This window comes from Lissotriton helveticus, chromosome 2_2 (assembly GCF_964261635.1).
Source record: "Lissotriton helveticus chromosome 2_2, aLisHel1.1, whole genome shotgun sequence".
Lineage (NCBI taxonomy): Eukaryota > Metazoa > Chordata > Amphibia > Caudata > Salamandridae > Lissotriton > Lissotriton helveticus.
Window position 1 is genome coordinate 133,212,140 of NC_136060.1, and position 26,340 is coordinate 133,238,479.

Consider the following 26,340-nt stretch of genomic DNA (forward strand, 5'->3'; position numbering starts at 1 on the left):
TCTGAGGTCTAGAATAAGCCTTAGAGAGCCACTTTTTCTAGCAAAGATATTACTTCTTGCTTTAACAGGGTTCGATGTTCTTGTGACATTGGACGCTGTTTGGGTGGAATGTTTGGGGGGTAGACGTTAGTTCTAGACAGTAACCAGAGTGAATAATTTGTCGCACCCACATGTCTGATGGGATGTTGGTCCAGGCAGGGAGGAATTGTTGCAGTCTTCCCCCCACAGGAGTGGAATGTTGGGGGAAGGGGAGGAAAGTCATTGGGTAGGGGTGGAGGCAGAGCGGGAGTTGTTGGTTTTGCCTCTGCCTTCGTTGTTGTTACCCCTGTAACCCACTCTCTGTTAGCCCCTAGTGAATGTGGATTGGCTAGGGGTCTTGTAGGAAGTGGAGGGGCTTTCGGAGGAGTAGCCTCTTGCGTTGCCTCTATATGATGAGCGACGAAAAGAACGTCTAGGAGCTTGCAGCTGCAAGGCTCCCATAGATTTTGCTGTGTCAGTGTCTTTCATTTTCTCTAAAGACACATCGACTTTATGGCCAAATAAATGGGTCTCATCAAATGGCTGATTGAGGATGGAATTTTGTACCTGAGGTTTAAAACCTGAAATACGTAGCCATGCAGGTCTACGCAGGTCTACGCAAAAGGGTACTGGTATTGAATGCCCTTGAGGCAGTATCTGCAGCATCTAAGGCACACCGAATGGAAGTATTAGTAATATTTTTACCTTCTTGGCCCTATTTTTATACTGGTCTGGTAGATGCTGCATTATGGACTCCAGTTCATCATAATGTGCCCGGTCATATCTTGCCAACAACGCTTGAGTATTGACAATGCGCCATATGTTAGCTGCCTGTGACGCCGGGCGCTTACCAGAGGTGCCAAGGAGTTTAGATTCCTTATCTGGTGGCGAGACCTCACCTGATGTCTGAATTAGCATGTTTACGTGCATTGGATACTACTAAAGAATCTAATGGTGCTGGACCTCTAATGTAAACTGGATCTGTAGGGGCAGCTTTGCATTTTCTCAATGCGAGGGTTGAGGACCCGAGCCCTGACAGGATCTTTAAATACCTCTGTTGCGTGCTTAATGACCCCTTTAAGCATTGGCAAAATGGCAGTGGACCTTTGTGTATTATCAAAAGTGTCCAATAGGAAATCTTCCTCCACAGTATCGGTGTGCAAGTCAACCCCATGGTACTGGGCAGCACTCTGGACTAGAAGGTTAAAACCTATAGTGTCCTCTGGTGGGGAAGGCCTGGAAGGATATACATCTTGAGGGACGTAAGGCACATCAGGGGTGTTATAATCATCCCATGGGTTAGGTGACTGAGGGGGACTATAGGTCCCTACTGGGTCATGTGCACCCCCAGTCTGTATCTACATCATCTGGATTAGTGGATGGTGTAAGCAAATGATGTGGTGGAGGAGGTATAGGAGTAGGAACAGTTTGGGGAGGTGGTGGAGAAGGGACACTTAATGGAGAGGTTGCAATGTCTCTTCTTTGGAGGAGGAGGAGGTACAGGCGCTTCAAGTGGTCTCTTCTTGGTGCTAAGAGCTAGTTGGCCAGTCTTAGGATCCTTTACAAGAGTCTTTTGAGTAGGATCTGATGTAAAAAGCTCTTCTGTGTAGGGCAGATCCTTCGGCGTCGAAGTTTTCGGTTCCGGGGTTTTTTTCAGCACCGACTCGGTAGCTGGTCTAGAGTCTTTTGGCTTAGAAGTATGACCTTTCGAAATGTCTTTCACCGGAGCGTGTTTTTTTCGGTTCCGGGTGTTTTTTCGGCTCCGAAGCATGCGAGTCGGGACCTTTAGGTGTTTTTTACTCGGCTCAGAGTGCGGTTTTGGCATCGATGAGCCGGTGCCAGTCTTCGGCGCCGAGTGCTTAGGTGTTGGAGCAGCGGTCGGCGTGGTTGAGGAAGATGGCTTCTTTTTTGGTGTCGGTATGGGATCGGACCGGGAATAGGTTGGCTCGAGCCCGAGCCGTCTGAAGGCTTAATAGGCTTCTTTGCATAGCACGAAGGCAGGGTGCAGTCTCTCGGTGTACACCCGGACCCGAAGGTGAGGGTGTGACCGAAGCCTTTTTTGAGGGTGTCGAGGTAGGGTTGGGGTCGACGGTCTTACTTACGACCCGTTGAGCTGGAGTGATGTCCCAGACGTCTGAGTCTTCGGCATCAGAGGAGCTGGCACTTTCTTCGGCCCACTGCTGTTCTGACACGTCGACGCCTTCTTCAAAGATGTCGTCGGGAATAGACGCTGACGAGCGAGCCATTGTTCTTCGAGCTCGTCGGTCTCGAATCGTCTTTTTGGAGCGGAAAGAGACACAAGCGGAACAGTCTTTGGCCTCTTGCTCCGGTGAGAGGCAAAGGTTGCACACCTCATGTAGATCTGTGTGGGGAAACTTCGACCCACCGAGGACACTTCTTGAATGGCATCCTTTCCATGAGCCAGAGAGTAAGGCCTAGGTAGGCCCGAAGGCCTTCGTCGACGACCGGAATCGAAGACTTCGAAGTGGTGAAGAATTGCGTTGATGTAGAGCGCGATCGAAACAATCTCGTCGAACTGGGGGAGGACTGCGCGATGGAAATTCGGTTCCAAACCAGAGCGCAGGAAACACATCCCAGCCCGATGGCGGAAAAAACAATCGGACGATGGAGCCGATACCCATGCGCAATGTGGTCCAAAGGAGGAGTCACCTATATCGTGACTTCCAAAGAACATTTCAGGACAACAACAAACTGCAAACATCCGGGCCCAACACTAGGTGGCGATCTATGCACAGTGTGTAATCTGCAGCTCATATGCCTCGAATATATATATATATATATCTATACTACTATTATAAAGCGAGAACTGTGAACCTTTGGTGGTGTACTTCTGGAGTTTACCCGCCTCAATCACAACACCCAATACAGCGTTGGAAAGGGGAGGTCCAGGAGATGGACATGTTATGTTATGTTATGTTACATACATTTGTATTGCGCACAGCTGCCCCAGCTAAGGGGCGTCCTGGCGCATGGCAGGTAATATGCAACACCTACAGGGAACACAACAGAAGGAGAGACAAAGGCGAATTATTAAAACAAAAAAGTTTTTAAAGCTTTACGAAAAGCTAAAAGATCATCTAGCAGCCGCATCTCTACTGGAAGAGAATTCCAGAGCTCGGCCGCTCTGACCCGGAAGGATCGGCCACCGACCCGACACAGCCTGTATCGGGGGATCACAGTAAGTGCTTGGCCCAAAGATCTCAGGGACCTGGTAGGCACATACCAGGACAGAAGGTCCGCAAGAATTTGAGGACCCCCACCCCTCAAAATCTTGAACGCCAAACACAGCACTTTAAACTGGATTCTTGCCCTGATAGGCAACCAATGCAGTGATCTCAATGTGCCGGAGACGGAACATGTTCGGGGTAATCCAACAATGGCTCTCGCCGCGGCATTCTGAACGCGTTGGAGGCGGGTAACCTCAGCCAGATTGGACCCTACCAGAAGAGAGCTAGCATAGTCCAGGCGAGATAACACTGTAGCCTGGACTATCAGCTGCCTGGTGCGATGGTCAAAAAACTTCAGGACGGGACGCAGCGACCGTAGGATACCAAAGCAACAGGCCGCGGTTTTCTTCGAATGGCCCACAAAACTGAGGGAGGGGTCCATCCATACTCCTAAGTTTTTTAATTCTGTGACCGGAAGGGGGGCCGGCCCCAGCTCCACAGGCCACCACCTGTCCCCCCATAGTTCCGACCTCCTACCGACGATCATGATCTCCGTTTTCTTTGCGTTGAGCTGGAGACAGTTGTTCTTCATCCAGCTCGCCACCGCCCTAAGTCCACTCTGAAACCTGGGGGCATCCTGGTCCGCATCCCCGCTGATCGTAACCGCTAGCTGAGTGTCGTCGGCATATGAGACCATGGTCATGTCCCATTGCTTGACGACCTCAGCCAGCGGTCTCACGTATAGATTAAACAACGTGGGACTCAGCGAGGAACCTTGCGGCACCCCGTTTCAAAGGATGGAATTGGGGGTGGAACGGCAACGCTAAAGAAACGATCGTCTAGGAAAGACCGGGACCACTGGAGGGCAGGGCCACCCAGCCCAATCTCCTCCAGGCGATGCAACAGGATGGGATGCGAGACAGTATCAAACGCGGCGCTCAGATCTAATAAAACGAGCGCCGCTGTCTGCCCCGCATCCATCACCGTGCGAAGATGTTCAGCCATGGAGAGAAGGGCGGTCTCCGTGCTGTGACCAGCACGGAACCCGTTCTGGGTGGGGTCCAAGATGTTAGCATGGATAAGGTGGGCCGAAAGAACTTTGTTGACATGGGCCTCCAACACTTTAGTCGGCCACGGGAGCAAGGAGATAGGCCGATAGTTTTCAGGTTTATCTGGGTCCAGAGAAGGTTTCTTTAAAATGGGAGAAACCACCGCCCGCTTCCAGCTAGCGGGTACCGTGCCTGACTCCAACGAGATGTTAATCAAGGAGTGTACCACGGCCCGTCCCACGAACGACTGATCTCTAAAAAGAGTCGATCTGTGCGGATCAGCGGGGGACCCCGATTTAACCTGCTGAGCCAAGAGGTCGAACCCCTCAGATGTCAACGGGGGCAGCACGTGCAAAGTGGTATCTCCATAGATGTTAATCGGAGACTCAACTGGAGGCCCTGTATAGGGGAACGTCTTATAGATGTTTTGGACCTTTTCCAGAAAAAACAGAGCAAGAGCCTCACAGTGAGTGGTGGAACCAGTCGTCGGGGCACAGGCTCGCTTTGCTAAAAGATCCTTCATCACTTTGAAGATGGTTTTGGAGGGGTTGGAGCTGTTGCCGAATTCAGCAGCGTAATAGGCTGCCCGAGCTCGGCAAACAGCCCGATGGTAAGTTTTGACAGAGGCGAGATAAATAGCTTTTTTCCCCGTTATCGTACGCCTTCCGCCAAGCCCTCTCTGCTCGCCTACAACTACCCTTGAGTGTACGTAAGGCGCCATCGTACCACGGACTTGAGTCTCTGGAGCTGCTCTTACAAGCGGTGATTGGAATAAGGGCGTCAAGCGCCTTGGAGATCCAGGAGCAGAACCTATCGTAACCTATGTCAACCGTCACCAAAGGTTCTAGTGGCTCCGCGGCGAGGACACGGTGTAAGTCCTCCAATCGTAATTTACTCCAATGCCGCCTCGCGACCAACTTTGCAGGGGGAGTAGTAATCATTCCCGGCAAGGGGGTACAGATGGCAACCAGAGAGTGGTCCGTCCAGCCAAGGGGTGTAACGGCGGTGACAGAAGCGTCTGCCAAGTTGGTGAAAAAAGGATCTAAAGTATGGCCACCTGTGTGAGTAGGCTGCCGAACCAATTGCACAAGCTGAAGGGCCTCCAAGTCAGCAAGAATGCCGCTTACCGTAGGGATGTTAAGATTATCGAAATGTAAGTTAAGGTCTCCCAAGATGGAAAAGTTGGGGCAACCTACCACCAAGGAGCTGACCACGTCGGGGAAGGCAGCTCTAAACGCCACATCACTACCAGGGGGGCGATAGACCACCATCCCCGATAGTGAAAAATGTGGGGTGACCGAAATCTTAAACACCGCACTTTCACACCCCGCAATGGTCAAACCCGACCAGCTACAAGTGAAACTGGATCGCACGGCAAGAGCAATGCCCCCTCCCCTAGTAAATCGATTAAGGGTAAAGACAGAAAAGTCAGAGGGGAATGCCAGATTGATAATAGCCGCATCGTCATCCTTCAGCCACGTCTCTGTGATGGCCACGATGTCCGGGGCCTCTCCCTGTATCAGGTCAAGCACGGCCTGATGATGCTGCACCAGAGACCTGGCATTAAGACTGAAGATGCGAAGGGCATGCTCGGGGCGATTGCTACAAAGAGCAACCGTTGGGTTTTCATGTAGAATCGAAGTAGGAGGATCCAAAGTCCACCTGCAACAAGCGCAATGGTAGGGGCCACCTAAAGGATGTATAGGAGAAAGACTACAACTTACAGTCAGGCGTCGTATGTCCCGCAGGCTATAGAGCACCACACCATATACATTAGGGGGGGGGAAAAGAACGTTAGGGGGAAAAGTAGTCCGTTGGGGCATGGGCGTATGCATACAGTGATTTGATCGTGGCTTGCGAGAGGCGCAATGGCGTGTGGGAGTGGCGTTAGGTACTCGCAGCGTTTGGCGTCATGGGTGTCTGTATACAACGCGGCCAGGAGCGCGGAACCAACATCCGACGGAGGCGTGTGGCCGATGGCGTCAGGGCGTAGAGGCTACATGGGACCTGCCCAGAGGTAAGGAGCGGACAGGACCGTGAGGAGGAGCGGACAGGAGCGCGGAAGCGGAACCGACACCGTGAGGCGTGTGGCCGATGGCGAGAGCTAACTCACACAGCCTGTCGGCCCCGCGCAGCACATTGAGGGAAGTATGTTTGCAAATACATGGCGGGGGGGGGGGGGGGTGCCGGACCCTAACACTTGTGCAGAGGCGTGTGGCCGATGGCGTAGAGGCGCGGCGACATCCACATGCCCAGGGGTGCAAAAATGCTGCTGGAGTGCCCGTGTCCGGGGTGCGCGATGCTGGTGAGTACCTTTCACCTCGCAAAGCCTTCCCGGACAACGTCGGATGGGCTGCTAGTTTATATATATATATATATATATATATAAAAAAATAAAATCTATCCAACTAGTCTGAATGGGACCCCAGTCTCTGTTCTTCTCCCCTAAATTGGGCATGGCGAGTACTTCGGTACACTGCAGATTGGCTACTGATGTATCCCTGTAAGTCCCTTGTATATAGTACTAAGGTACCCAGGGCATAGGTACACCAGGGCCCCCCATGGCCTGAAGCATGTATTATGCCACCCATGTGAGACCACTTAAATTGAGCCATTGCAGCCTGTGTAAGCTGGTGCTAGCAACACTTACAACAGATATAAGTTTACTTATATCCGAGGTTCCTGCACTTAAAACCTATAGGTCAGACCTTTCTATCCTGAAGGCAGGGTGCTCGGTTCTAAGTATGAGGGTGCCCCTGCATGATCAGGGCACCCCTACAATCCACAGAGTTCATTCTCCTGGGTTGTAAGTGCATCAGCAAGTACGATAGATAGAGTGGCCATGCATCATTATGCGATGACCACCTTCGAACTAGCAGTAACTAAACCAGTAGTGTATCAAACATATTGTAAACATACCTTCACACCGTAAAGGGTGTGGGAAGTGAATCATACCCCACATCGTAAACGGAGAGAGATGATTCCATGCACTGTAAAGCTCCCCCGGGAGGTCGTCAGTGCTCCCGGTAACAGTCTTCTAGGCCCGGACAGCAAACTATGGATGCTGCCGACCAGAAACACCATTCTGCCCTCCTGCTTAGGAGCCAAGCTTGAGCATAGGAAAGCAGGACAATAGGTATCTTGTCAAAGAGAGGAGTGACCACTGCCCAGACAAGACTTAGTGTGTTGGGATAGCTTGAAGGGCACATTTGGTGCCTTCCATGTATACTCCAGTTCAAACCTGTTCAGGGAGCCGTTGGCTCCCGCTCTGGTGCAAAACTGGACAAAGGACAGGGAAGTATCCTCCCCACTATCCAACCCCTCCTTTGGGAGGGACACCTGAATTGTTCCAACCTTTTCTTTAGGGTACTTAAGGGCTTACCTGTGGGTGGGTCCCTAGATTCATTGTGGAACAAGATTCAGATCCAACACCACTTCAACTTTGACCGTCTGGGCACTCTGGACCTCACTGGACTTCGCTTTGGGAAACAAAACTTCAACTGCTCCTGGTCTCATCATCCTGCAATTCTGCTGCAACGTCTGTGCTCGATACAGGTTCTTCACAAGGCCTGTGGACATCCAAGACACCCGAAGGAATCTTCCTTGGAGTGAAGGGGTCACTTCCCTGCATCTGCAGGCACCTCAACGAAGCGGACCGTCTGCTGTTCCTGAGCTCCTACAGACTACGAAAGGTTCAGCAACACAGGTGGTGGTTCTGCAACTCCCTCGAGGCCTGCACAGTCTTCCTAGCCAGTTGGAGGCCAGTATCCCTCGTCGGAACTGCTGTAGGAGTAACCCTGTGCACTGCGTTGACTTGTCCTTTGACAAGGCTGATTGATCTCTCCTCCAGAAATCTTCGGGTTCCAAGAAGCTCAAGCCTGAAGCATCTCCTTCCGCCAAGATATTCACCGGGCCGCATCCTTTGCAGCGTGCGCCTTCATCCTTTGTTGAGCTGCTAGAGGTCCTCTTGTGACTCCTGTGCCTCCAGCCTGTGAGTCGTCTTAAGGGTGTTATTCGACTCCAGTGGGCTCTCCTGGTTGCTCTGTGCCTGATCCGACTTACCTGCTCGTGGCGAGTCACTTGGTACTTGCTGGTCCCGACACTGCCCCCTTTTCATCAACTATGTTGTTTGCTGCTATGAAGGCTTGTTGGTGCCCCTGCCAGACACTGACCCCATGGCTCTCAAAAGCTGATGTGGGATAGCTCATGAACGGTTCCTGGTCTTCTACGGCGTCGCCTGGTCCGCACAGCTGCAACTTCAAGGGTACCGTCAAACTCTCCTGCATCTCTGACATCGGTGGGCATTTGTCTTCCGCGCCTCCTGGTCACTCCTGAGTGGAATAGACTCGGTCCTCTCTGCTTACAGGTACCTCTCATCTTGAATGCATCTTTGGGTTCCACAGGTCACTCTCACCTTTTTAATCCGCGGCATCTTCCTGAAGTGGTCTGCGGCGGTTTCAGAAGCCACTTCGCACCTATGCACCTGGCGACCCTGGTGTAGGTATCCTGGTTCCTGGGGTATCCATGGGTGGGGTGACTCTCCAACCTTCCACAGGGTTTCTTCAGGGTCCACTGGGAAGAGTAATTCTTCTTTAAAATTGCAACTGTGACTTACCTATAGACTTCCATTGAGAACTCCGTTGTGTTCCCACTCTGCACACGGCCTCCGTGGGTTTCCTATATAGCCATCTTGTGTGGTTCCTTGGGTCCCTGTTAGACGGAGACCTGGAGGGTCGGCCGAGCACAGTGATCGCACAGACAGGTAACTTCCCCCCCCACAGATGGACACCACACAAAGATCAGGGTAACACCTTTTATAGGCACTTCTGGTAGTAGAGTGGTACGATACAAGGCGATCAGGACACGATGATCCTCTCAATTCTAGTCTCTAGTAAGGGAAGGGGGTAGCGGGACAGTCTTGGTACCCACGGGTACGGAGGTGTAACGGTGATAGCTCACAATCCTCGAGCTCGGTGTTCGGATGGGTCAGACCGCGGCAGCGCCGGCAGGTCCCGAAGAGGTCGTAGGTGGCAACGGGCCGCGGCAGCGCCAGCAGGTCCCAACGAGGATGAAGGTTACAACGGGCCGCGGCAGCGCCAGCAGGTCCCACGAGAATGCAGGTTGCAACGGGCCGCGGCAGCGCCAGCAGGTCCCACGAGGATGAAGGTTACAACGGGCCGCGGCAGCGCCAGCAGGTCCCACGAGGATGAAGGTTGCAGAGGGCCGCGGCAGCGCCAGCAGGTCCCACGAGGATGAAGGTTGCAGAGGGCCGCGGCAGCGCCAGCAGGCAGGACAATAGTTCACAAGGCAGGGCTGTGGCAGCGCCAGCAGTCCGTCAAGGATGAGTTCGTCGCGGTGTCTCTCGACTCCAGGATACAACTGCCTTCCTGTCCTGGGGCGGCCTCAGTTATAGGTCTGGCGCCCTTTGATGTCCGGACCCTCGCTCTTGGAGGTCGGGAGGTCTGGGATGAGGGAGTCCAGACACCCAGCAGGGGGGTGGAGCCAGCGCCCGAGGAGGCTGGGGGTGCTCGGCACCTGGCGGGGGAGAGCCATCGACACTTCTTACTCCCATTGACCTGCCAAGTGGTCCGTTCACCTCCTGGGTGGAGGGTGGTGCCGGGATGTCGGGGCCTGGCCAGGCCCAGGGTTGGGGTCGGGCTGAGGCCGCGCGGCCGCGTGGTGCCGTGTCCAAGATGGCAGCTGGGCCGGGCAATGGTGCTGACGATGGCCCGGGCCCTGTCCTGCGGGGAGGGAGCGAGCCCTTCATGTGGCCTGTCCAACACCCGACTCTTCTACGTCTTCTGAGTCCATTCCTGACTTAAGTCATGGTTGACATTCCACGATTTCAGTATATGGTTTGGTCTCCCCCTGTAGACCACAGTGTATTCTGTGTTATTTACGTATTCTACTGATCAAAGATGCATTGTAAATGTGACAACTTTCAACTTGTGAGGGAAGCTACAAGATCTCCAGTTAAATGATGAAGAAGAAAAACAATAGTTACAAGTCTGACAGGTAAGAAGGTGCTGCAATTGCAACTGAGAGTTGTACCATAATGAAGATCTGGGAGGGAGTGTAGGGAAAACTGGGCATGAAGGAAGAGAGAGAACTTTGTCACAGTCATTCCCACCATCATCATTCCTTTTCAACTTCAATGGTATCCTAGCCCATTAACAATTGAAGAGCTCAATCTGATTTGGTTACGTGGCGTAACGGACAAGTTACTTACCTTTGGTAATGCCTTAGCTTGTAGAGACATTATATAACCATAGATTCCTTACCTTTGAACTTCCAGGCATCAGACTGTATCCAGAAGATTTCTCAGCAGTACGCCTGCGTGTCAGTAGGTGGCATTGGTCGAATCATTCACGTGACGTCATCGTCATGTTAGTCGTCATTATGATGTCCAAGTCATCAATATAACCGCCATTCCTTAATGCTGACGTCAGTACTTTTCATGACTTTCCACACCAGAAGCTCGGAGCCATGAAGTAACTATCCATGGTGTGTTAAAAAGAAACCAAGGCCCTGAAGGGGAACAGTCCAGACACTAAAGACAATTCCGCAGTGCGGGGAGGACGGGTGGGTCGGTAAGGAATCTGCGGCTAGATCATGCCTCTACCAGACAAGGCTTTACCGAAGGTAAGTAACTTGTCCATCTGATAGACATCTAGCCGCAGATTCCTTACCTTTGAACTGATACCCAAGCAATATCTTCCCCAGGAGTAGGAAAGCTTTAAACCAGGATATCCTGCAGGACAGGGCGGCCAAACAGACCCTTCCTGTGGACCTGAGAGTTCAGGCATTAGTATATGGCAAACGTGTGCAGAGATACCCACGTGCCCGCATGACAGATGTCAGAAATGGGAACACCACGCTGAAGGGCTGTGGTGGCTGCTTTCGCCCTGGTGGAATGTGCCCAAAGGCCTTCGGGAGGCTGCTTTTTTGCCAAGGCATTACATATTTTAATGCAGAGGGTACCTCAGCGTGATATGGTCCTCTTTTGGACAGCACGCCACTTCTTTGCTACCACATATCCTAAAAAACAAAAAAAGGAAAACAAAAAGAAAAGAAAAAACAAAAAAAGGAGTTGGTCGTCCACCCGGAACTCTTTAATGCTATTAAGGTAGAGCGATAACGCTCTTTAGGTCAAGACGGCGGAGACACTTCTCTTTCTTGGAAGGATGCAGGGGTGGTAGGAAGTGGGCAGAGTAACTGACTGTCCCAGATGAACGGGAGTTACAACCTGGGGCAAAAAGGATGCCTTGGTTCTCAATACCACTTTTTCCGGATAAACTGTCAGGTAAGGAGGCTGTGATGAAAGTGCCTGCAGTTTGCTCACCCTCCTAGCAGAGGGAATTACCACTAAAAATGCTGTTTTGATGGTGAGGAGCAGTAAAGGACAGTTGTGAATCGGCTCGAACGGTGAGCACATCAATAAAGTGAGGAACAAATTAAGGTCCGATTTTGGCATTAAAAAAAGGAGAAGGGGGAAACAAGTAGGCTAATGTCTTCAAACATTTCTGCACCAGAGGGGATTTAAAAAGTGAAGGCTGATCTAGTAGCCGAAGAAAACCGAAAGGTAGCTCTTCAAGGTGCCCAAGACGGAGCCCTGCTGGGCCAAGGAAAGGATAAACAGGAGGATATCTGCCAGGAAAGCAGACAAGGGGTCAATGGTACTTCCTGTACAATTTTAACATAATTTGTTCCATCGGCAGACGTATTCGTGGAGGGACAATTGGCTGCCAGAATAACTTTGCAGACTTCGGGAAGAAGGTCAAAAGCTGTCAACTGTCACTGCTCAATCTCCACGCAAGGAGGCGAAGAGTGAACAGGTTCGGGAGGAGGACCCACCCCAGTAGCTGCGACAAAGATCCTTCTGTAGTGCAAACTGATCGGAGGATCGATACTCCTGTCTAGAAGCTCAGGATACCAAACTCTCCATGTCCAATCCGGAACCACAAGACTAACGTGTGCCCGGCCGCTGCTGATCTTCTTGAGCTCTCTGGGCAGGAGTGGTATGGACGGAAAGGCATATAGGAGGCCTGAGCTCCACTTGTGACGAAAAGTGTCGCTGTACAAGAGCCGCCATGGAAACTCTTACATACAAAGTTGCTGATATAGTGCGGTCTCTTCGGAGGCAAACGGGTCTAACCAAGGCTCTCCCCACCGCTGACAGAGACCTTGTGCCACACCGCCAGATAGAGATGCCACTCGTGATCCACCAGGCACCTTCAATGGGGCTAGTTTGCCCAGAGAACCAGCAAGGTGTTGAACCACCAGTGAAATGCTCTGTTGCTCCAGCCATGCCCAGAGGCGCAGGACTTCATGACAAAGAGTCCTCGGCCCTACTCCGCCTTGCTTGTTGCAGTATCACATGGCGGTAGTGTAGTCCGTGAACACCTGAATTAGCCTTCCCTTTATGGATGGTAAAAAGTCTATCAGTGCCATTCGGATCACCTGAAGCTCCAACAGATTGATATAGAGCCTGGCTTCTGCCAGAGACCAAAATCCTCTGAGCTCCACCTCTGCCAGATGGCTGCCCCATCCCAAAAGACACACATTCGTCACTACTGTGAGATCTGGTCGGGGAAGGGAGAGGAATCTGCCCTGGACCCAATCGAGGTCTGTTAGATACCACTGTAGGTCTTACACAGTGCCCTCCGATATCGGAATCAGGTTGTTGAGGTTTCCTAAATGCTGTGGAACTTCAGGTCCCACTGCAGAGCCCGCTTGTGCCACCGTGCATGGTTCACCAGCAGGATGCAGGAGACCATGAGTACCAACATTCTCAGAGTCATTCTCACCAAAATGCAGGATAGAGGCTGAAACATCAGTATCATAGCCTGAATATCCTGGACTCACCGTTCGGGAGGATAAGCCAGAAACTGCACCATGTTCAGAACCGCTCTAATGAAAGGAGTGTCAGAGTGAGTTAGATTGATAGTGAGCCCCAGCGAATGCAGGAGGTTCGCCGTAATCTGGAGGTTGGGGACGACTGCTTGGAACAAGCCCGCCTTCAACAACCAGTCTTCGAGATACGGGAAGACTTGAACCCCTGATCTCGGCAGATGGGCTGCGACCACGGTCATCACCTTTTGAACAACTGAGGGGCGCTGGTGAGACTGAAGGAGAGCACTGCAAATTGAAAGTGCTTATTGTTGAAATTAGCAATGTATGTGTACATAAGCGGCGTTCATTTGTGTTCGCTGTACCTCTTGTCGTAAGCAGAATGGATATTGCAAAACACGGACTGTGTTATCCCGCCAGCATAGACCAATGCACACATATATACAACAGCCATTTTAGGTACCATGGTCTCTCTGTTTCCGATCGATCATCAGCCCCTTCCCTGACCCTGCAAGCATCCCCCATGCACCCTGACCGCCCCCGCTCTCACATGAACAAGCCGTGAACCCTCCCCTCCCGCATGACTGTCTCTGGGAATCACACCCCGCGCCTGACCAACACCTCCTTTCCTTCCATGAATACCCCTCCTTTTATGACCCCTTCCTCTGAGCCTGATTGTCTGCACGGACCGCTGGTCATCCCTCAGCCTGAGGATACAGTTCATTGCCCACTACTGTATGCACTCGCCCCTCTTCAAAGGGGGCTACTATTGATCATGACCGCCCCACCCCCTGAGATTCGATCAGGCGCACACATTCCAAAGGAATCAGCAGAACACTCAGCTGCGTGACAGCCCCCTCCTATTGTATGGAGGATCAGGGCCCCTACTGTAGCCACGTGTTGGAATATCTTCATACTTCACAATGTCTTGATTGTAATGAAGAATGTCTGTGTGCCATAAACCTGTGTATAAAAGACGAAGCCTCAGAGAAACTTGTTAGAGCACCTCCTGAAGACACTATGCGAGTGTCCGAAATGACAGGCTCTCCTCATGAGAAATAAAACTCTATTCTTGTCTTCCTGCTTCCAGCGCCCGTCTCTTTATTTGGTAATTGTTCAAGATGGAAACTAAGAGGCGTCCTGCGCCAGCAGCCTGGGCATCAGGTGCGTTATGGGCTGACTTTTCCTCAATTGGCGTCCCAACGCGGGGTCCATCAGCGACATAAGGTCCGGTGAGAGAGGTCCAGACGATGGGGTGAACATCTAAACGATTGGAGTATACCTGCCTTGAGAGGGGCCTCGTCCGGCTGCCGATTGAATGAACTTCACCGATTCCGAACGGATCTCTCTCAAGTGACCTATTGTCCTGACTGGAATCCCACAGGAATGCTGCGGTAAAACATGGAGAAAGAGAACGATCGGGCGCTGGAAAAAGGAAGGCGAAGAACTGTCCACACGGTCCGGTCAAGGTTAAGTAGGACGTCTTTACGTCTGATTGGTAGGATGGCTTTATCCATCTGATTGATTGATTGATTGTTGATATTGGAAACGGTATTTAGATACTGGTATTGTTCATTGATTGGTTCATTTAGCCTTGGGTGCTACTTGAAGTATTGGTTCTCTTGGAGACATTCTCTGTTTGCAAACAGCGACAGATAGGAACGTCTCTCTCTCTTTGCAAATAGTGAAGGATAGGTAATGCGGACTTTTGTCCCCCATTGTAATCCGGCATACCTATTTTTCTCCCCACTGATTGATTGTTTGATCGAGCATTGAATTGTTCGAAGTTGGCTCTCTTAAGGATCTTCTCTGCCTACAAACGGGGAAGAATAGGAATATTCTCTCTCCCTTTGCAGATAGTGAAGGGTAGGTAACGCAGGCTTTTGCCCCCATTGTAACCCGTCGTGCCTATTTCGTTCCTCATTGATTTGATTGGTTGTCCGAACATTGACTGTTTGGAATTTGTTCTTTTTGGAGGTATTCTCTGTTTGCAAATAACATAGAAAAGAAATACTCTGTCTAGTCTTTGCAAGTAGTGAAGGGTAGGTAATGCGGACCTTTGTCCCCTGTTGTAATCTGTCATGCCTATCTACTCCCCACTGATTGATAAACCAGTTCCACCCGGACCATTTACTAGAGGTAGGTCATCTGGCCCGACCAGAGAGCACCCCTAGTGAAAAGGACATATGCAATAATAACGAAGTGATCACTGTATCCTGTTAACAGAAACTTTAGCACGAAACAAACTAGAAAGAAAGGAATAGGAAAACGAAATCAGTAGGCCACTGATGAAATTTTTATTAAATAACGAATAAGGAAACGATAACAATACTTAATGATAAAACATATGATTGTCCTAGAAACAAGAAACGTTAGAAATAAGCCCGTAATAAGAAACATGAAAATGATAAGAGAAGCCAGGCTTGACATTGCGACGGCCACGAGGCAACGAGGCTTCATCGCCCCTCACTGCTCCAAACATGTCTGTCCCACCGCCTGCCACGCCCCAATAACGGCAACCTGGGAAAGATACAAGTCAGCAGACATTCGCCCCCATTCTGGAAACTCCCAAAGTGCAACAGGTTTGCGGCTACGCCCAGCCAGAAGACGAGATCTTCAACACATGTAGGGCGGGTCCTACTGCCAGCCGTCGGCCGGAGGTCATCGCATGAGGTGGGCCTGAGGAGAGGCCGGGGCCGACGGGATCCGGCCGCAGTGGCGGCTGCGACAACACTGGAGAGTTGTAGGGGGGGGAATGCCCATGCCCCCGACCCCCCCTCTCTCAGACAGTCTGGATCGGCTTCCATAAGAGGCCTGGGGGTGGAGAGGCCACTACGCGAATAGCCTGAAGACGGCACCACGTGCCAAGGTCTGTCCCCAGGATGAACCAAGAGACCCGTTCCTGGGGCCAGGGCGAAGAAGCGTCCGGCCGCCATCGGCTGTGGGCCCGGCCCGAAACGTGCCAGGCGTCCCCACTTCTTCAATAATGGCTGCGACAACACTGGGGGGGGGGGATGTCTTGCACATGCCTCCGACCCCCCCCCCTCGTCCTCATCGCCTGGTCCGGCCATAACAAATGTCAAGCAAGACGCCGTGGGGTGCACCGGGAGGGAGAGGCAGCGCAAACGAGCCTCTCCCACCTCCCCAGGTGAAGGCTCCCCAGCTGCACCCCCAACGCTCCTCGCACCCGGCAAAGGGTTCGTCCACTGTGGCGATGCTGCGACGCCTCGCCCGACAGGTTGGAGCCCGTCTGCTCATTTGACCCCGCGATTGCCGGTAGCTGCCGAACTCTCAAAATGGCGGTCGACCTTGCAAGAGCGGGCCCAGCATGAAGGAATGGCCCGGTTGCTTGTTGACTCCACCATCATGAAAGTTCTCCTCGACCTTGAAGATTCTATAGGAGCCGCGGGAGTCCCCGACCCCCGCAGATAGCCCCGATGGGGAATGACTGCCATGATTGCCCGCAGAACGATGAAAATGTAGCCGCGGGACGTCGGCGCTCCCATGCTGACGCCAGCCTCAACTTGAATAACTAGAATCCTGCAGACTACAGTTCGGATCAGTTCCGGTGAAAACCCAGTATGACCCGGTAGGAAAATTGTTGCCTCCCTCCCCCTTTGACTGATGGTTCAGACCACCGATCCTTTCTTTTGCCCTTTAACGGAACCTTTGGACTGCCGAAAGGGGCTCTGGGCCAACCACGAGTTAGTGGAGATTTAGACTATGCCTGGATCTGCCTGGATGCACCCAAAATGGCGCCGGTACAAATGAAACTTTCAACTCCTTGTTGTACCCCGATTGCTCAGCCTTGGTGTCATGGGATATGTTCGGACAATGGATTGTTATAGGATGTATACTGTCAGTTCGGACGATGAATTGATATGGGATGGGTACTGATTATGTGTTCGGACAATGAAGGACAATGAATTGACATGAGATGGGTACCGATTGAACAGTCGGACAATGAATTGTTGTTAAGTTTGGCGCATCATGATTATTGAAGGTTTCAAATTTCAACACTTATGATACTCGCCCACACTGAAGTTTCGATATGATTTTATTGCACTTATCGCACTCCAATGACCACCGACTCCATTAGGTTCTGCACTGATAAATACCCCCACATGTACAGTTTTGGCCGGCCCACAGGGTTGTAGGCCCGTATTTATGCACCGACATTTTTTATTAAAGATTTTTGGAGAAAAACGTACGTAGTTGTCACGTGTGAATTGGTAAGTCTCGAATAACTGACCACTGTTTCCGATATAACTGAATTACAGGTGAAATGGCTCAGCTCGATTAGTTAAGGGTTAAAAAAGTAAAGTACGCAGAAATATTGCAAATATGAATGGTCCAGGTTTTTGTTGTATGTACTTTGCACATTTTTGTACAGCCTAAAGCAACCGCTAAAAGACCCTGGAATTCAGTCTATACTTTATATGCTACCTGTATCAGGAAAATTGTGCTAAAATGCCCCTAAGTCGCCCCGAAAGAGTGCCACCTGGCCTCCCTACATACGGTCTGTAATACCACACTTGGGTGGCCTATGCTATCCACCGGCTTCCGATAATCATCTCTCCCACACTAAAAGGTCCATCTGGGCTCAAATGCCGAGTTGGCAAGAACTGCGTTCCGTGGAGATAGACCGAGTATGTAGTAAGTAAAAGCCTTTTCGGGTTTATACGCGCTAATATGTTTTTAAATGCTGCCCCCGCCCCCCTTCTTTTTCCCTCTTTCTGCAGGTCACTTTGGAACATCGATTAAAAATACGAAAAGGAAAATGGTGATCTAACGGACGAAGAGACGGGAAAAAGGCGTTCGATTGTGGTGCCTACGCACCCCGAATAATACAACCAAAAATAATGTGCACTCATGATTAGGCACTCTACACTTAACTAAATAGGGAAAGGTTTAAAGAATATTCTGAGGTGAGGTTTACTCTAGTACCCTCCGCTTGGAGGACTAGGAATGTTGTCAGTGTTTGGAAATTACTACGTCCTTTCCGCACCCTCATGGACCGGAAACTCAAAGCTGCCCTATTGTTCCCCCAACTGACACCCACTGTTTCCTCAGCCTGGAAACACATTAGCCCGACCAGGTTAGTTCTTGACTGGTTGCCAAAGGCGTAAGTGTGTACAACCACAAAGACCAGTAGAGGCAGCCGACAATAAAAGGAAAGAAAAGGGTAAAAAGAGCGTAGGATGCTAAGGATGCGCAGCATACAGGAAGAGATCATTATGGCCAATAACGGTTATATGTCTTGTCTTGGATTTTTGTATATAATACATGTACTGTCTCCCTCACCTGAGTATGTGTGTACGTAATGTATGGAGCTACGTCATCCCTCTGCCTGTGTTTCCGTATTACTTAACCCCTGTTGTTCTGTGTTGTGCGCGCACTGAATGACCCATTATTGTACACTTTCTCTCTCTCTCTCTCTCTCTCTCTCTCTCTCTTTTTCTCTCCATGTCATACGTGTACCGAATGGACCATTTAGAGTGCGGTCTCTCTCTCTCTCTCTCTCTCTCTCTCTCTCTCTCTCTCTCTCTCTCTCCAAAAGCCCCTGTTCCCTCTTTCTTTGTATGGTGACGTTGTGCCCCCCGGCACAAAACTTAATTGGGTCTCCTCGAATACAAAGGTGCTCGGCAAAATTGACAGGAACTAAAACGATTGTGACTTGCCATATTACTACCTCTCCTTTCTGCAAAAACGATAGAACCCGAGTTGGTAATGAAGGAAAGGACAGGTAAGATGACGGATGTCCCCTAATCTGGCCTTTTATAGGGGGACTATAACGTCAATGGCCTTCTGTTTTCCAGTTCGCTAGAAATGCAATTCCCAATGCACCGATCACTTCACCCCTCTGCACTTAAGTGCGGATGTCCAAAGCGCCCCCGCTTCTCCCGATTGACCCCAGCTCCCGGTCGAAAGCGCCCCCGTTTCCCCCGATTAACCCCAGCTTCATGTCAGCTACCCTCGAAGCGTAATTGTTGACCTTGATTAACGGTCGCTCCCCAAAGAAAAGCATGTTTAACATCTGCCCCCTCCCCCTTCTTCATGACGATAACGCCCCTGCTTACAAGAGTTAGCCGACCCCGAAGGGAAATGTAAGATTGTCGATACTTGGGTTAAAAGGGAAGGGCGAGTCTCTACATAAGGACTCGATTTTGAGTTTGATATAATACACTGTGTATAAAGGTCCAATTTCTCTCCACATACGTCACGAATGAACGCCAAACAGGTTTTATGAATTCAATGGTAATGCCCTCCTACATACTCCATAAGTGATGACTTCTGACTGTGACCGATGAACTTATCACCCACCTACGTAGGATTGGGGACGGAATTGAGATGTATAAAATGTCTTCTCCTGCCAGTTTTTCTAAAACTTATTTTTTACCCATTCAAAGATACAATCACCGGAGGAGAGGAGCTGGACGTGACGCACAGCCTGGCCACAGATCATGAAGCACGTGTGACCACGACCGAAGGTGGAGCCACCGAGCAACGAGACGCGGGACGAGGCACCACTCTCAAACTCGGCAGATGAAGGAATAAAGGGCCGCCTTGAAGCCCTCGATTTGCTGACCCACTCGTGCCTGAAGTCCCCGTCCCTTTTTGAGCCCGACTGATGGGCCTGCCTGCTCGTCATCCTTTGCTCCTTTTGGTCCCTTGATGTGCTCAAAGATCTGATCCCACTCCGCCCTCTCTTCCCTTGATTCTTCGACAACATCACACTTTTCGCATAACTTTTGACTATAGAATGAGGTTTTGCCACGGAAAAAGAAAGACACGCAGGTGCCCAGCATGAGGCACCCCTAAGAAAATCAGTTAAGAAACAGGACTGTGATCTAACAGCAGAGGACTGATCGCACCCTGCAACGTGTAAGGATGAATCCGAGCTGGACCTATAGCTCCACCGCCGGTGCTCAACAGCGCCAACAAAAGAAGACTGACTCTGTTAAAAAAGACATTGTGACGAAAACCCCCCTTCCTGAACTTTCTACTCACCCCCTTGACCAAATTGCTTGTATCAACTTGAACTCCTCCCTCAGCCATTTTGTATTGCTTTCTAAAATGTTTCATCGATCACTCATGCATTTAGTTTTCCAAAGGTCTCTTATAGCACTGACAAGACCCGAAGGTATCAGAGCTCTTTCTACTGTATTTTGAGGTCAGCGGAGAGAAAGTCAGAACATGATTCTATAATTTGTCTGAACGTTTTTCTTGATTAACCCCGACTAAAGTATAATATCGATCTCTAGACTTGTATGAAGAACCCAACAAATGTAAATTAACATGTATTGCATTCTGCCTATCGTATCGACTATATAGAATTGAACTTGCTTATGTAAAAAAGCGGCGACTGTTGAAATTAGCAATGTATGTGTACATAAGCGGCGTTCATTTGTGTTCGCTGTACCTCTTGTCGTAAGCAGAATGGATATTGCAAAACACTGACTGTGTTATCCCGCCAGCATAGACCCATGCACACATATATACAACAGCCATTTTAGGTACCATGGTCTCTCTGTTTGCGATCGATCATCAGCCCCTTCCCTGACCCTGCAAGCATCCCCCATGCACCCTGACCGCCCCCGCTCTCACATGAACAAGCCGTGAACCCTCCCCTCCCGCATGACTGTCTCTGGGAATCACACCCCGCGCCTGACCAACACCTCCTTTCCTTCCATGAATACCCCTCCTTTTATGACCCCTTCCTCTGAGCCTGATTGTCTGCACGGACCGCTGGTCATCCCTCAGCCTGAGGATACAGTTCATTGCCCACTACTGTATGCACTCGCCCCTCTTCAAAGGGGGCTACTATTGATCATGACCGCCCCACCCCCTGAGATTCGATCAGGCGCACACATTCTAAAGGAATCAGCAGAACACTCAGCTGCGTGACAGCCCCCTCCTATTGTATGGAGGATCAGGGCCCCTACTGTAGCCACGTGTTGGAATATCTTCATACTTCACAATGTCTTGATTGTAATGAAGAATGTCTGTGTGCCATAAACCTGTGTATAAAAGACGAAGCCTCAGAGAAACTTGTTAGAGCACCTCCTGAAGACACTATGCGAGTGTCCGAAATGACAGGCTCTCCACATGAGAAATAAAACTCTATTCTTGTCTTCCTGCTTCCAGCGCCCGTCTCTTTATTTGGTAATTGTTCAAGATGGAAACTAAGAGGCGTCCTGCGCCAGCAGCCTGGGCATCAGGTGCGTTATGGGCTGACTTTTCCTCATTATGGCCCACAGTAAACCGCAGGTAGAGACGATGGGCAGGCAGGACAGAGATATGGAAATAGGCATCCTGCAAGTTCAGCACTACCATCCAGTCTCACGAGTCCAGGGCAGAAAGGACCCGAGCTAGGGTGAGCATCTTGAACTTCTACTTTTTTAGGCATTAGTTGAAAACTCGGAGGTCAAGGATAGGACGAAGGCATCCGTCCTTCTTTGGGACAGATAATAGTGGGAATAACAACCACAGCCTATTTCTGGCCCAGGAACCCTCTCAATAGCTCTCTTGGCCAAGATAGACTGGCCATTCCTCGCAGAGCAGAACAAGGTGATCTTCCGTCACCCGATCGTACAATGGAGGCATAGATGGATGCATAGATGGAGGGGTAGTCTGGAGGGGTAGTCTAGAAGGAGAGAAAGTAGCCCCTTTGGACTATTTCTAACACCCACCTGTCCAATGTGATGTCTCGTCAGAGGTAGAGATGATGGCGTAGTCTACCACCAACTGGTAATAAATGATTCAGTGGCATCAGACTAGGAAGGGTTTTGCGGTTGAGAAGGAGATTGTGGCTTGGCTCTACTTCTGGCCTCCAGACTCACAGGTCAGGGTGAACTGTGTCCACGGCAGCGCAGAGGCTGCTGAGCTTGCGGGGCATTCTGGCTGGAATAGGGTCGGAGCAGTTGGTAGCCCCTTCCGTAGCCACTAAATGAGAGAAAAGCAGATGCAGGCCGGGATGTTGTGGTGAGGCCCAAGGACTTGGCCGTAGCCGGCAAGTGATTGAAACACTGAAGGGTGGCATCAGCTTAGTCTCAGAAGAGACGGGAGCCATCAGAGAGCATGTCCATAAGGTTAGCTTGGACATTCCCAAAAAAACAGATATCCTGAGCCAGGCATGTCGACGTACGGCCACTGTGGTGGAAATTGCTCTGCCCAGCAAGTTTGTCGTGTCCAAGCCACATCTGATGGCGAACTTTGCTGTATCTCTCCCGCCTGAGATAGCTTGGGAGAATAGGGCCCGATTTACCCCCCTCCCCCCTGAGAACCTGGGCAGCACCTTCGCAACTGTGACCCATATCAAATGGCAATAACGGACCAAAAGGCAGGTGGTGTTCACCAACCGCAATGCCAGACTGGCGGAAGGAAACATTTTCTTTCAGAGATCTCCAGTCTCTTGGATTTCCTGTCTCGGGGTGCCGAAAGGAACGCGCCACGAAATGTAGAAGCCTGTACCATCATGCTGGGTGGGGTGGGGTGGGCGGTGAGGAAAACTGGGTTGCTATGTTCAGGGTAGTTGCAGTGGGCAATCTTCCTATGTACAAGAGCCTCTGTGCTAAGCTTGGACCAGGTACCCAGAAGGACGTCCGTTAAGGCCTCATTGAAAGGCAGCAAGAGTTCAGAGCTGAAGAAACCAAGCTGCAGGACCTCTGTCAAGACGTTAGTCTTGACTGTTACCGTAGGGAGCGGCAGCCCTGTGCACCACCATAGTAAATGATTCCCCTTCCTCCGGAGGCAGGTTAGGTGGAGACAGCATGCCAGAGTCTGGGGAGGTGTCGAGACAACTGGCATCACCCAGTTCCTCATACCAGTCCATATCTTGTGGATGCAGATTTCTAAGGGATCCTGCTCCCCCTCCCCAACCTTCTCGTCCATTCCCAACCCTTCAGAATAGGGCTGGTTGAACGGCATGGAGGTGTATGGCTCAGTCTGCGCTGGTCTCGGCGTCGGAGGACCCCCGACCTGCTCCGTATCATCAGGGATGAGGATTGGGGAGGCGCCAGCAACGCAGAGGACCTCAGCGGTGGACAAGACACCAGGGAAGACCGCTGCGGATATGTGACCGGCACCTGTCCAGACCTAGGAACGCGCAGCTGACCCAGACACCACTTCGAACGGAGAGGTTCCTCCACCTTGTGCTTCAAATTTTTATGTTTCTTGTGGTGCCTCTTACCTGATTTCGCCAAAGGGGACTTAGATTCACCAGAGCGGTGCTCGGGCGTTCCTCTCGACCGAGACCTGAACGGGGATCAAGACCGAGAAGGCGGCTGCTGTGGTGCCAGATGCTGGGCTGCGAGCAGCTTTAGGGACAGCTCTCAAAGCCTTCGGCGCTATGGCCGGGCAATCGGAGCATGACTTAGAGTCGTGGTCGCGCTGCAGGCACCAGAGACACAGGAAGCGGGGGTCTGTGACCAACATGGCGTGGTGACAGGCGACGCACAGTTTGAACTCGAGATCTTCCATCCTACACACCCAAAAAGTCGATAAGAAGTTGAAAAAGTCTGTCAAAAAAATGACAGGCGGTGGCTCTCCAACGGATCTGTGCTGGCTGGCGCGGAAAGAAAAGAACTGACGTCATTGCGTCGGAGTGGAGGTTACATGACGTCAACGGCGAACACGACGCTGATAAAGTCACGCGGAGTCGACCAAAGCCACCTACCTGCATGCAGGGGTATTGCTGAGAAAAATCTTCCGGATCTAGCCGGACGCCTGGAAGTTCAAAAGGTAATGAATCTACAGATAGATAGTTCTATCAGATGTTTTGTGCAGGCAAATACTATAGGTCGGAGACATGCATGGTTTTTTGAATACTAAAATCAAACTCTACAAACCATTATCTATAAAAAAAAAACGATATTGCAGTGCAGTCTGTACTTGTCAATTCCAGTGTCATCCTAGAAGCATGACATGTGATGTCATTTACAATACAAAGGATGGGGACAGACGATAAGGTTGTCCAGTAATGATTTCTCCCAATTAGATAATGAACAAAAGGTAAACTGGATATAGAGGTACTGACAAAATAATTAACTAGATAAGCGAGTACCATAAAGTCCACTATGTGAGTGTCGTACGGGATGGCATAAATCATTTTTGTAAACACCAAGACAAATCCTCACCCACCAACACAGGTGGCATGCTTCACTGTTGTATTTGCCACACCAAGCCAACATTTTTAGGGGGACTGATAGGCTCATTGATCATTCAAAGAGTTTATTTTTTGGTGGATAGACCTCTATTAATCTGTGGTGGGAGATCCTATTGAATTAAAAACCCATGTCGATCAAATTAAAAAAGAAATTATATTAGGGTTTCGAGAGGGATACTCTGAAATAATGGGGGGGGGATTTATTGATAATGCATCCCACTGGTCTAAATGTTTGTCAATATTATTGGCCCCAAATGGGGTGCTCTGCTTTCTTCAGGACCTGGATTACACAGAGGCAAAATAATCACATGCACACTATGCAAACACACATGTTCATGCATAGTGATGCAATACATATTTCACTGGTCAAGTCCTTCTGGGACGTTCCCCCACTGGTTCTTTTTTATGGCCTCCATGAGCAAGCAGAAAGCAAAATCAAAACTTCAGGGAGACAAATACCTGTTTGGTGATCGTCTTGGCCGACGTCTTCAGTCAAATTCTATGAGAAATAACAATCAAATCAATTCTCGGTTCTAAAGTGCCATGTAATAATCCAGTCACCAATATTTTCTCAATGTACATTAACATATACCACACAGAGCTGAAAGTAATCTGAAAATCTACTTACTAGCAACACTGATTCTGCATGTATGAATCCATAAAAGTATAATTAGTTACTAGGCAGCAGAACTAGTGTCAGAAGTAATTGCTCTTCAATTAAATTTAAATTGATCTACTTGCTCCTCTCCAAACTAAAATGTAAAATGATGGCGTTGAGACAGGGGGGTTGATTCTAAAGGTAAGTTAAACTTTTGCGTAAATTTGCGCTTTGTAGTAAGTTACATGCCTTCACCCAAGAGTAATCCTATTGTATACTTAAAGACTCCATAGTGGGAGGGGAGTACACTGCATGTACAAGTTTAGGCAAAAGGTACACTATGTAGATGTAGTGCATTTTGTAGTATTACAAAATTAACTACAAAGTGTAGTTTGTGAATCAGACACAGGCCTCGAAAAATCTACTAGCCCACTTGCTAGTGTGAGTCAGATTTGATCAGGATAAGCTATTTTTAGGGCCTCCTGGCCTAGTATGGTAAGAGAGCTCGAGCTAGCAAAGAGCATGTGTGCTGTTCAATCAGAAAGTGAATAGCAATAAAGATGCCTTTAAATCTTTTGGTCTTGTCACGTTTGCTGTGCATTCAAAGACAGAGGTCCAATGTCAGCCTATGTCTTCTTAATGTATTCAGGAAATTGGCGGTAAAGTTAGAAGACTTTGTAAACACCAGAGAAAGAAAAGTCAAGTGAAGTGTCTGACAATCCTGCTGGGGTACATGTGGTGTGAAATGAAAGGCTGTAATAGGTCAGTTTTTTCAAGCACACATTTAAATCGCTTGTAAATGAACTGTACAAATATATTTTAGTAGTTAGGAAAGCACTTTTTTGTAATTTTAAAGTGTAATGGAAACAAAGGTTTTAAAAGGATCGAATCAGAACATTTTAATTGGTGATGTGGAAATGATAAATAATTGCTAAAAACAGATTTCTACACACTATACAGTTTTATCAGTAAAACTGCAGGTCATTGGGAACCTTTGTGACCATTTCAATGGAAAAGTCCCGTCTGTAAATGGCAGTGCACTACCACATCATGCTTTAGCAACGTATTTACTGAGTGAGAGTTTTCAAATATGAACTGAGACAATGATATTAGTAAACTAAGGCAAGTCAGGGATCATGTGTATCCAATATTTGGGCTAGATTTTTATTATGTATGAAGCAAAAGTTTAGTCTAGTAAAACAAACAAGTTTTTGCAAAGTAGCTATGCAGAACACACATATTTGAATGTGCTCTCATAAGTGATTATGAAGAAAATGCGACTCAGTAAAACAAAATATTTGTCAAGAATCACACAATTTGAGACCAGTTTATGGGTCAAGAGCATTACTGTTAGGTCAAGTAGACTATTAAAGTCACTAGAGGTGGCCAAGATGGCGGCGTGAGCAGATGTGTCTCACTCGAGTTCCGTCTTCGCCGGGCCTAAGCATTGACGAGGCACCCTTGTCCTAC

At 49.7% G+C, this 26,340-nt stretch overlaps 1 protein-coding gene across 4 annotated transcripts in view; it reads right to left on the reverse strand.

Moving 5' to 3' along the window:
• Positions 1-26,340, reverse strand: part of DCUN1D4 (defective in cullin neddylation 1 domain containing 4) — a 549,716-nt gene that overhangs the window by 417,574 nt on the left and 105,802 nt on the right. For all 4 annotated transcript variants that reach the window (XM_078678202.1, XM_078678205.1, XM_078678206.1 and 1 more), the window contains one exon: positions 24,732-24,771. In XM_078678202.1, coding sequence (XP_078534328.1) covers positions 24,732-24,771 — 40 coding nt within the window. The remainder of the gene's footprint in view (positions 1-24,731; positions 24,772-26,340) is intronic.